The following is a 12,446-nucleotide window of genomic DNA, read 5'->3' on the forward strand; positions in this document are numbered from 1 at the left end:
AACTAGGAATATGCAATACTATGTAGGAGTACTGCAACCCATGCCTGCAGAAAACTGATGTCTTTGAACACCAGCCCCCATTTTCCATCCAATCATCATGTAACTTTGTATGCACACCTTTCTTATTTCTTTTACCACCTCTTTTACCATGCACACCTTTCTTGTTTCATCAACTTGGTTGTGGAATGGCTTTGAAGGCCGTAGAATACAAGTTTGTTATTCTTTCCTTCGTATTTAGGAAACGATCGTATCTAGTGGCTCGTATCGAGCGATAAAGTTATTGGACCATGGAATGAAGGTATTGGAAAGGGTGTTGGAGAGGAGGATAAGGAAGAAAGTGAAGATCGACGAAATGCAGTTTGGATTTATGTCAGGAAGAGGAACGACAGACACGCTTTTTATTGTAAGGCAGTTGCAGGAGAAGTACATGGAGAAGAGGAAGAAGTTGTTTCTTGGGTTTGTTGATCTGGAGAAAGCATTCGATAGGGTTCCACTTGAAGTAGTGACATGGGCAATGAGGAAGTTGGCAGTGGAGGAATGGTTGATCAGAGTAGTGATGGCAATGTACAAAAGAGCGCGCGCAGCTGTAAGGACGAAGGACGGGAACAGTGGTGAGTTTGAGGTGAAGGTGGGAGTGCATCAGGGGTCGGTACTAAGGCCAATACTATTTGTAACTGTGATGGAGGTGCTGGCTCGGAACGTAAAGGAGGGTTTACCGTGGGAGTTGTTGTATGCAGATGATCTGGTGTTGATTGCAGAAAGTATGGATGGACTGAAGGAGAACATGAACAAGTGGAAGGAATGTATGGAGACAAAAGGTCTGAAGGTGAATATCGGAAAAACGAAGGTGATGGCAAGTGGTAAAGCATGTAGTGAGGTGGAAAGAACTGGGAAGTGGCCGTGTGCTGTGTGCAGGAAGGGTGTCGGAGTGAATGCCATTCAATGTACAATGTGCGCTGAGTGGGTTCATCAAAAATGTAGTGGTTTGAGAGGGTCATTAACCAGTGTGGCAGCAACATTCAAATGTAAGGTGTGCACAGAGGGAGCTGCAGATGGAGGAAATGTTGAGTTGGATCTTGGAGACGGCGTGAAGCTGGAAGGTGTGAACACATTTTGTTACATAGGAGACATGCTGAATGGAGGTGGTGGATCAGTTTCGGGAACTGAGTGGCGTGCTGATGAGGAGGGAAGTGTTGTTGATGCTGAAGGGAAAGGTGTATGCTGCATGTGTGAGAAGTGTTATGATTTATGGGAACGAGACATGGGTAATGAACGTAGAGCAGCAACGAAGGCTGGAAAGGGTGGAAATGCGAATGGTTCGACGGATGTGCGGAGTATCATTGAGAGAGAGGAAGACAAATGATGAATTGCGAATGATGATGGGAATAGAGCCTGTGATTGATGCTGTGAAGAGGAACAGGTTGAGATGGTTTGGTCATGTGTTGAGGAAGGATGAAAGTGACTGGTTGAGAAGAGTGATGGAAATGAATGTAGAAGGAAGTAGAGGATGAGGAACACCGAGAAAGACTTGGCTAAAGATGGTGGAAGAAGAAATGCGGGCAAGGGGGTTAACAAGGATAGATGCAGAAAATAGGGCAAAATGGAGAAGATTGTCATGGGGACCGAAAGGCTAACCCCCGCTCTCGCAGGGAAAATGGCCTTAAAATGCATGTTGTTGTATTTAGGAAAGGAGGAGCACAGAGCACACTTGCTACTAGAGATGGTTCGAGCCTAAATTTTCTGAGTCCTAACCCCAAAAAGCAGGAAAAGGCAGGAATCCAGAATCAATTTTCCCAGGAATTCGAAGGGAACATTTTGCCATGAAGAAACACTAACTTGTTGAAGAATACTTCCATGTGAAATTCCAAATTGTTTGGGAAGATGTTGAAGACCTACTAGCTTGTGATATCCATGCTTGTGAGCAGACAACATTGAAGATAATGAACACTAAAATATTATCCTGAACTTTGTTTTTAGTGGAACTTTCAGTGGAGTCAAATTTCATCTCATTAGCACAAGGGCCTCGGCTGACTTTCCGCCTATTACCTGGTTTTCCGTAACTTATTATTCCTAAACGGATCTACACACACACGGTGATCATTTTGTTATCTGCCTCTTGGGTATTACATTTTCAGGAACTTTCCCTTGGACCACACTAATCAGATCTGTTCTGCTGTCCTTTTTCTTTCAGCAAGGTCAGAGCAGGCTGGTCGGATATTTCCATAACTCTTAAAATGCCCTGCACACTTCAGGATTCCTCATTTTCTCTGTTCATGTGTTTGGAAGGTGGACCGAGGATACATGGAGGGTCCATCTCCAACACGTCCACATCATTGGCAGAACCGTGCGGTCCACGAGTGGGGTCCTGAGCAGGTGAACCAATGGCTCTTGGTTCTAGGCCTGGAGCGATACGCCGAGTCTTTTTCGTTGCACGATGTGCACGGGGATCAACTCCTGCAGCTTGACGGGAGCAAGCTTAAGGTCAGCTCGAATTGAAGAATCTTGTTTTTCCGCATTTGAAAGTTTTTGAACAACTTGTCAAATCCAAATGTTTCTGCCTTTCTGATGTTGTTTTGATTAGGCACTGGGGGTGACGGATGCAGAGGATCGTACCTTGATTAAGCGCAGGTTAAAGGACCTTCGCACAACCCTCGTGAAAGAAAGGAAAGCTCGAGTGAAACTGGAGCGACAACGAGCCAAGGAGCACAATCTGAATCAATCGGCAACCTCTGATGGTTCTCAGGACAATGCGATCTGATAAAGGCATCTGACATGTGGGATCACCATGTTGGCAAGGAGGGGGCAGTACTTTGGAGTTTGATTGCAGGGGGTGCACATATTCATGTTTTTGATTTGTGAATCCTGTATAAATCTTCGCTGTTTTATCTTTAGCTAGCACACAGCCCTATGGAAAATAGCTGGAAAAGCTGATTTTTTGTAATTTTTTTGACATTTCTCTTGGAAAATATTAGGATTATATTTTTCTGAAAAATTACTACTGTTTTATGGAATACCTCAACGTTAAATGGCTGAGTTTTGGTACTTTTTATTTTATCGGGCACTCAGCTGGAACTTCGAGATGGGTAAAGAGTTTTGAAAACGATGGTCGAGTGGGGGCAAGGGGGAATGGGAGAGGGATGCAAAGTGAAAAGTCTTTTTTCAAAACACGTCTGGGGGTGAGGGGGGAAGGGGGTCGCTCGGTACATGAAAGGAAAATACATGTGAGCACACAGGCATGCATGCATTGTTATTGGCATTCCACACACAAACATGAGCCCACATACATACATACATACATACATACATGCTTACATACATACATACATGCTTACAAACATAGATACATACATACATTCCAAATTCCCATATGCCCAAATTTCCAAATGCCCAGATGGAATTCCAAATTTCTGGCTAAAACTACTTGATGCTCTTCAAAATCACAATGCCAGACCATTTAACGAACTGCTCCAAGAGGAAGAGGTAATGGGTGAGTAGCTCGTAGGAGGGAACACCTTTCTCATCCCAAAATCGGAGGAAACCCAACTCCCCAAGAAATACCGGCCCGATAACATATCTACCTACCACAAACAAACTGCTGACAGGAATAATCACAGAAATGAATTTCCATCAAATAACACAGCAAGGAGGTTTAGAGACGGCACAAAAAGGGATGTAAGAGAGGGTGTTTTGGAACAATTTACCACCTACTACTGAACAAGGCTATAGTTGAAAATTGCAAAATGTGATGAACTAAATGGTCCACCACCTGGATATACTATAAGAAAGCTATAGACAGTGTCTCACATTCGTGGATGATAAAATGCATGCAAATATACAAAATCAATCCCCAAATAATCAAACTGATTGAGAAAACAATGGAGCTCTGGAATGGCACATTTATATTCCAGCACTCAAGAAGTAACATCGAAATACCAAATGTGAAGGTACGGCGTGGAATCTTCCATGGAGACAGTCTTTCCCTCCTTCTGTTTTGTCTGGCTCTGGACCCACTAAGTAGCCTTATTGTTGTGCTCACTGGATCATTTTGTGATGGATGATCCTGGAGTTGAACGATGGCAACTACCGAGGGGCCTTGTTGTGCTATCTGGATCATTTTGTTATGCTAAAAATCGACCATTCAATGTTCTTATTTTGCATATGGAAGACCCCTCCAATTTTACCTTTAGTTCGGTGTGACTCTTTTGGAATGTGTACGGAGCCTGAGAACCTCTCCGACAAAGTTCGACCAAAGAACAAGTCACATTTGAAATGAAGTTAAAATGCTACACCACTGACATATATCTCCATTTTTAACGAGTTGTGCAAGTTTTCGAATTGGTTCCAAAAATGCACATTTCTCTTTTTCAATCATTTTCCCAGTGAAGTTGCGATCGGTGGCCCAGGCTGCTCTCAGTAACTTGGACGTTCTACTAAATGATCAGTAAATATTCTCAGCTGGAGACTGAAGCCATAAAGTGACAATTCCAAATTCTGTGCCAAAAGAGACGTCCCGGACATGTAACGTGTGAAATGTTACAATCCTTTGTACGGATATTTTAATGATGGGTGCTATATTAAACAAAAACGAGACAGGTATGAAAACATAGCCCTGATCTGTCCACCTTCGTTGGAGGAGGGAGCTAAAATGGCACTAGGTAGAGAGCCGCCAGGTGAACAGCTTGCATTTTGTACCCCGTAATAGGTCGGATCTGGATTCGGACCTGAACCAAAATCGAATCGTCTTGTTCTCATTGGTGAAGAATCACTTAGAAATGTCAAAAATATTGTATCTGGATCCATATTCGAATCTTCACCAAACTGTCACACACCAAACTCGTGCACCAAGTTTCATCCGAATCCGTCCACAACTTTTTCAGATAATGTGATACATGTCTTTTTTTAGCCCTATCACTCGAAGGTGAAAAATCACTGAAAATATATTTTATCCGGATTCGGATCTTCACCGAATTGTCACCTAACCAAGTTATCCATCAAGCTTCATCATCATCCTCCCACAACATTCTGTGCATATATGTCATGCCATATATCGTTTTTTTATTCTATCTCTACATGGCAAAGAATCAATTAAAATATTATCGGATCCAGATCTTCACCAAAAGAGGCTCACCGCACTTAGGGGTCACTGCGCTTAGGGGTCACTGTGCGTAGGGGCTCACTGTGCGTAGGGGCTCACTGTGCGTAGGGGCTCACTGTGCGTAGGGGCTCACCGTGCATAGGGGCTCACCATGCCTAGGGGTGCACCATGCGTAGGGGCTCACCATGCCCAGGGGCTCACCTACGTGTGTAGGTGTCGCCACGCGTAGGGGTCACTGCACGTAGGGGTCACTGCACGTAGGGGTCACTGCGCATAGGGGTCACTGTGTGTAGGGGTCACTGTGCGTAGGGGTCACTGTGCGTAGGGGCTCACCATGCGTAGGGGCTCACCGTGCGTAGGGGCTCACCGTGCGTAGGGGCTCACCGTGCTTAGGGGCTCACCGCGCCTAGGGGCTCACCGTGCCTAGGGGCTCACCGTGCCTAGGAGCTCACCGTGCCTAGGGATCACCGTGCCCAGGGGCTCACCGTGCCCAGGGGCTCACCGTGCCCAGGGGCTCACTGTGCCTAGGGGTCAACGCGCTTAGGGGTCACCGCGCTTAGGGGTCACCATGCCTAGGGGCGCACCGTGCGTAGGGGCTCACCGTGCCCAGGGGCTCACCTACGTGTGTAGGTGTCGCCACGCGTAGGGGTCACTGCACGTAGGGGTCACTGCATATAGGGGTCACTGCACGTAAGGGTCACTGCGTGTAGGGGTCACTGCGCATAGGGATCACCGTGCATAGGGGTCACTGTGCGTAGGGGCTCACCACGCTTAGGGGCTCACCGTGCCTAGGAGCTCACCGTGCCCAGGGGCTCACCGTGCCTAGGGGCTCACCGTGCCTAGGGGCTCACCTATGTGCGTAGGGGCTCACCGTGCTTAGGGGCTCACCGTGCCTAGGGGCTCACCGTGCCTAGGGGCGCACCGTGTGTAGGGGCTCACCGTGCCCAGGGGCTCACCTACGTGTGTAGGTGTCGCCGTGCGTAGGGGTCACTGCACATAGGGGTCACTGCGTAGGGGTCACTGTGCGTAGGGGTCACTGTGCGTAGGGGTCACTGTGCGTAGGGGTCACTGTGTGTAGGGGTCACTGTGTGTAGGGGTCACTGTGCGTAGGGGTCACTGTGCGTAGGGGCTCGCCATGCGTAGGGGCTCACCGTGTGTAGGGGCTCACCGTGCGTAGGGGCTCACCGTGCTTAGGGGCTCACCGCGCCTAGGGGCTCACCGTGCCTAGGGGCTCACCGTGCCTAGGAGCTCACCGTGCCTAGGGGTCACCGTGCCCAGGGGCTCACCGTGCCCAGGGGCTCACTGTGCCTAGGGGTCAACGCGCTTAGGGGTCACCGTGCGTAGGGGCTCACCGTGCCTCGGAGCTCACCGTGCCTAGGGGCTCACCGTGCGTAGGGGCTCACCTACGTGCGTAGGGGCTCACCTACATGCGTAGGGGCTCACCGTGCCCAGGGGCTCACCTATGTGCATAGGGGCTCACCGTGCCCAGGGGCTCACCTACGTGCATAGGGGCTTACCATGCCCAGGGGCTCACCTACGCATGTAGGGGGCAGCCTCACGTAGGGGGTTTCCATGCATGCGAGCATTTGTTTCCTGGGCATGAGGTCTGTATCGTGTTTATTTTGTGGAAGCCACTTGCTCTGTTGTAACCAAGTTTGAGTGTTAGCTACTGTTTCTGTTACTTTGTTGTTTTGTTGTTAAACACTTGTTTTTGTCAGCTTTTAACATTTATTTTCATTTCTAGCCCTTTGTGGGCCCACTGATGGAGTCTGCAATGAGATATTTATCACTTGTGATGTAGACACTTTTTACCGAGTTTCAGGAACAAAACCACCACTTGTGAAATCTTATTCTGTCTTTTGAGTTTTGATTTTGTTCATCATTTAATTTCTCCAAATATAAATGACGTATTTCTTGTTGATCACTGTGACACAAAGTAATTGTAATACATTTGTTGTAAGTGCCTGTGTTTACAAACCACTTCCCTTTTACAAACAATGAACTGCGTACTATCCAATGAAAACAATTATTGCATTTAAAAAAAAAAGCATATTCTAAAAGAAGTCATTTTTTCATTCACCAGGTATTTTATTTCTTTAGCCTGATTCAACTAATTGCTGTGCTTGAAAATGATGCATTAGTCTTGAATAGTATTGTTTAATTTTTTTTCTTGTGAAAAATTGTCCACAACAAGACTTGTTGAAGAAAAAAAAAATCTTTAAAATTGAAAAATAAAAATTGAAAAAAATGAAATAAATTGAAACAAAGGAATTTGTTTTTTGGATGGATATTAAACTTTACAAAACAGATCTTGCTATTAGCACATTCACATCGTCGGGCAGCAGCCATTTTCATCAAGAAGCATTTCTTTGAGATGCTGCCATTCATTGAAATCATTATTACTATGCCTTGTTAACATGAATTCAAACACCTGTAGCTCATTGGACAGGAGTGCCAGGATGTGGTACCTTGAGGGTAGGCGGATTAGGTCACAGGTGTGCACATCCACCTTTGAGCCGTTGCTGCTGGGTTTTATTACCAACCCGACTATTAACTGTTTCACTGGTGATGTGCAGGAAGGGAGTTGCATCAATAATTGCGCCATCCATCGGAAAGTTAAGCCGGACGACCCATCTGCTCCCATTCGCTGGTGAAAGTTTATTTCAAAAAGAATCGATCATTATGTTGTGTCGCCCCCTGAACATATTGCAAATTCCTGCCCTAACCATGGGAACAGTTCACCAGCTGTGCCCTAATATTGATGCAACCAACCAATAACAAGCAGAAAAAGACATAAAATGTCATAGTCCACCATTGTTTTAGCAGTTTAGCTGTACGCAGTTAAAGGCAGCCAGTCGGCCATCTTTGGTCAGATTACAAAAGAAAATCTGCTGCATATGGATATTCTCATGTAAGCCTGGTGTTGGCTTAGCGGTTAGGGTGCAGGCCTGGGATCCTATGATCCTTAGTTCGAATCCCGGTCTGGTGTTGGCTTAGCGGTTAGGGTGCAGGCCTGGGATCCTAAGATCCTGAGTTCGAATCCTGGTCGATCGCTATATTAACACCAGGGGGGTTGACTCAGCCTGTCATCCTTCCGAGGTCGGCAAATTGAGTACCAGCTTGCTGGGATGAATGATCCCGGTGTGTACCCCGATTTAGAATAGGTACACCGTATCCCTGTGCATCGTAAGAGGCGACTAAGGCTTGGCGTCAGGAAGCGCATCCGGCCATAAAAACATTGCCTCAAACAGGGAACCATGATTGTCATGGGGCCCGCAAGGCTAACCCCTCGTTTTAGTGGGGGAAAATGGCCTTAAAATGATCATTCATATGGATATTCTCATGTATTGTCTTTGTGCCAAGTGTAAACAAAATTGGTCCATACATTTCAGAAATATGGTTGCAGACACGCGCATAGATTGACAGACAGACCCAATCTACAGTGCATTCAGAAAGTATTCCGACCCCTTCACTTTTTTCACATTTTGTTATGTTGCAGCCTTCTGCTGAAATCGTTTAAATTCATTTTTTCCCTCATCAATCTACACTCAATACCCCATAATGACAAAGAGGAAACAGGATTTTAGAAAGTTTTGTAAATTTATTAAAAAGAAAAAACTGAAATATAACATTGACATAAGTATTCATACCCTTTGCTATGACACTTGAAATTTAGCTCAGGTGCCTCCCATTTCTCTTGATCTTTGAGATGTTTCTACACCTTGATTGGAGTCCACCTGTGGTAAATTCAATTGATTGGACATTATTTGGAAAGGCACACACCTGTCTATATAAGGTCATACAGCTGACAATGCATATCAGAGCAAAAACCAAGCCATGATGTCGAAGGAACTGCCTGCAGAGCTCAGAGACAGGATTGTGTCGAGGCACAGATCTGGGGAAGCCTCCAAAAAAAATTCTGCTGCATTGAAGGTTCCCAAGAGCACAGTGGCCTCCATAATTCTTAAATTGGAAGAAGTTTGGAACAACCAGGACTCTTCCTAGAGCTGGCCGCCCGGCCAAACTGAGCAATCGGGGGAGAAGGGCCTTGGTAAGAGAGGTGATCAAGAACCTGATGGTCACTCTGGCTGAACTCCAGGGATCCTGTGTGGAGATGGGAGAAACTTCCAGGACAACCATCACTGCAACACTCCACCGATCTGGGCTTTATGGCAGAGTGGCCAGATGGAAGCCTCTCAGTGAAAGACACATGAAAGCCCACAAAATCTTGTTTCTCTCAGTCTGAGAGTCCTTTAGGTACTTTTTTGCAAACTCCAAATGGGCTTTCATGTTTCACTGAGAAATTTCCTCTTTCACAATGCCCCAAAGTGAGGTGTGGCATGTTGTTAAGTCCAGACTTTGAGGAGGCCACACTATCTCAGATCCACGACCCATCCATTGTCCACTGAATTTGTCATCGAGATATTCTCTAACTGCGAGAGCATAATGTGCTGGTGCACCATCTTGTTTAAGGACAGCTGCCTCGAGACCTCTCTCATGCAGTTGTGGAACAAACCACGTCTGAAGCATGTTCAAATAAGCAGTATGATTGACACTTGTACTGAAAAAATATGGCCCGATCAAGTGATCTTCTGAAATTGCTTTCCACATCATGACACGAGGAGGATGCTGTTCAATTTCCTCATAAAAATGAGGACTTTATTTTCACCAAAAATAAACATTCCTGGATTGATTGCTGAGGTAAATAGCACACTCATCTGAAAAAAAATGCTTTGTCTTGATTTAATGGTGGGAAATTGCTGCAGAAGAGCCTCTGTTTCTCTTATAACAGCTTCATATTCAACCATTTGCTGTTATCCTCAAAACATTCACAAGATTATATTTATTCTTATATTTCACATGGATATAAGATCCAAAATCAGACATGTATTTCAAAACAAGACTAGGAATAGCATTTAAACTTGCTTTCAGGTTAACATAGTTTCAAAAAAAGTAACGCATGCAGTCTTTGTAATGCAAATCACAGAGGAATAAGTTCATTAGTAATGGGTAAGTATGGCTAAAATCGCAAACAGGGATACCTGAACCCAATCACCTATGCATGATCCATTTATTATCATATCATCCCTCCTTTTTTTTTTCCTTTTTTTTTTTTTGGTGACTGTCAGCCAAAACGACGTGTATTGGTGACTGTCAGCAAGCGCATGTGCGGGAGTACAAAACCGAGAAAGCATGATCCCAGGGGCGGATCCAGGGGGGGGGGTGCAGGGGGTGCGCACCCCCCCCCCCCCTTCGATCCAGGATGAGGGTGCAGGCGGTGCGAATCTGTTGAACTGTTGGACCACGAACCTCGGTGGACGAGAACATACCCTTTGTTTTGGAATGTGACCCATCCGACTGTGCCATCGCGGTGACCCTGACTCAGAGTGGGCAAGCGGTCACCTTCTTCTCTTGCACTCTTTCAGCTAGTGAGAGACGCCATTCTGCTGTCGAGAGGAAGCCTACGCCGTGATAGAAGCAATTAGACGATGAGGGCGTATTTGCTTGGCAAGAAGTTCGAAGTAGTTACCGATCAACAGAGCGTTGCGTTTATGTATGACACGCGACACGCACAGCGCATTAAAAATGAAAAGATAACTCTTTGGCGCATCGAGTTGGCAGACTACAGCTTCAAGATCAAATATCGCCCGGGGTGAGAGAATCTAGCTGTGGATGCGTTGTCTCGGCCTGGAGTGTGTGCCAGCCTCTCCACTGGCGAGGACCTCTGTGAACTTCATGAATCGCTATGCCACCCGGGTGTGACGCGATTGGCGCATTTCGTGCGTAGCCGGAATTTGCCCTACTCCGTGGAGGACGTTCGTCGTCTGTGCCGAGCGTATCCTGTTTGCGCAGAGCTGAAACCGCGCTTCTACAAACCAGACATGGGGACTCTGATCTAAGCTAGCTGGCCGTGGGAGAGATTAGCTATGGATTAGCTATGGCCTTTGCCTGCGTCCGGCTTGTATCACTATCTCCTACAATCATCGATGAGTACTCCCGATTTCCGTTTGCGTTTCCGTGTCATGACATGACTTCCGGGTCGGTCATTCGCTGCTTGAAGCTCTTGTTTGTGATGTTTGGTTATCCTGCTTTCATTCATATTGATAGGGCGCAGTCTTCATGTCACAGGAAGTCCGGGCATTTCTGTTGCATCAGAATATTGCTTCCAGCTGCACTACCCCTTAGAAGCCGCAAGGAAATGGACAAATTGAGCATTGTAATGGGATCATATGGAGGGCCGTGACCCTAGGACTCAAGGCCCGGGGGTTGGGACTGGAAGAGTGGACTTGGGTGTTACCGGAGGCTCTACATGCAATTCGGTCCCTATTGTTCACTGCTACAAATGAAGCTCCTCACGACCGTCGGTTTCCCTACCAGCGTCGTACAGATAGCGGTCAATCATTGCCCGCTTGGCTCTCTGAAACTGGGCCGGCATGTCTCAAACGAGCCGTGCGTCTGAGCAAATACGATCCGCTCATTGATAAGGTACAAATAATTCAAGCTAATCCGGATTACGCTGGGGTAAAAATGCCGGATGGCCGTGAAACTATTGTGTCGGTGCGCCATCTCGCTCCTTGTGGAGAATCCGATGAGTCCGAGTCCAGTACGGGGGTTCCGTTGCCCGAGTCTCCGTCTTCTTCTGGGACACCTGACCCGGGAAGAGCCGTGGTACCGATCTGGTCACCTGAACTGACTAGAACGCCGACTGAGGGAAACCCGGGTAACACATCTGACCGCCCGAGTGTATATAGAACCCGAACGGGCAGAGAGAGCCGTCGTCCGGAGCATTTTGGATGGTAGTAACTCTTTGCTAGGTGTTCTTTGGTGTTTTTTTTTAGTATACTGCTACAATTGATTGCTGATTAGTACTATGTGTATTCTGCTACAATGGCTTGCTTGCTAAGTTTTTAGTCTCTGGGAGGATTGTAGTGAAACGCAGGAACTCTAATTCATGTCATAACCCAGGTGTCGTAACATCTCCTGCCCACTGAAGTGCTCTTATAAATATCCGTCCGCTGAAAGCGACAGGCAGACCTGTGACCATTATGTGCTTACTTAGGAAGGTGAGGAAATCATATTTGAATGAGGCTTGCTTAATTGTAACTGATATTATGATATATATATATATATATATATATATATATATATATATATATATATATATATATATATATATATATATTGTAACGAATGTGGAAACGTTACAATGTGAACGTTACAAAAGTATGGTAACATCCTCGTAATGTAAATAATGGTCGTAGCCGGCCTCCTAGTTAATTCCATGAAACTTACACGCAGGTCACGATATATCTTTTAAATAGTGTATTTCCTTATTCCATGTAGGCTAAAT

The 12,446-nt window shown here is 46.0% G+C and overlaps 1 protein-coding gene across 2 annotated transcripts in view; it reads left to right on the forward strand.

The window, feature by feature from the left end:
* LOC137430977 (uncharacterized) overlaps positions 1–7,366 on the forward strand; it is a 290,638-nt gene extending 283,272 nt beyond the window's left edge. For both annotated transcript variants that reach the window (XM_078781279.1, XM_078781280.1), the window contains 2 exons: positions 2,287–2,481; positions 2,582–7,366. In XM_078781279.1, coding sequence (XP_078637405.1) covers positions 2,287–2,481; positions 2,582–2,758 — 372 coding nt within the window. In that variant the 3' untranslated portion in view covers positions 2,759–7,366. The remainder of the gene's footprint in view (positions 1–2,286; positions 2,482–2,581) is intronic.
* Positions 7,367–12,446: the final 5,080 nt, after the last annotated feature.

The sequence above is a fragment of the Myxine glutinosa genome, chromosome 7, assembly GCF_964187855.1.
Source record: "Myxine glutinosa chromosome 7, kmMyxGlut1.1, whole genome shotgun sequence".
Taxonomy (NCBI): domain Eukaryota; kingdom Metazoa; phylum Chordata; class Myxini; order Myxiniformes; family Myxinidae; genus Myxine; species Myxine glutinosa.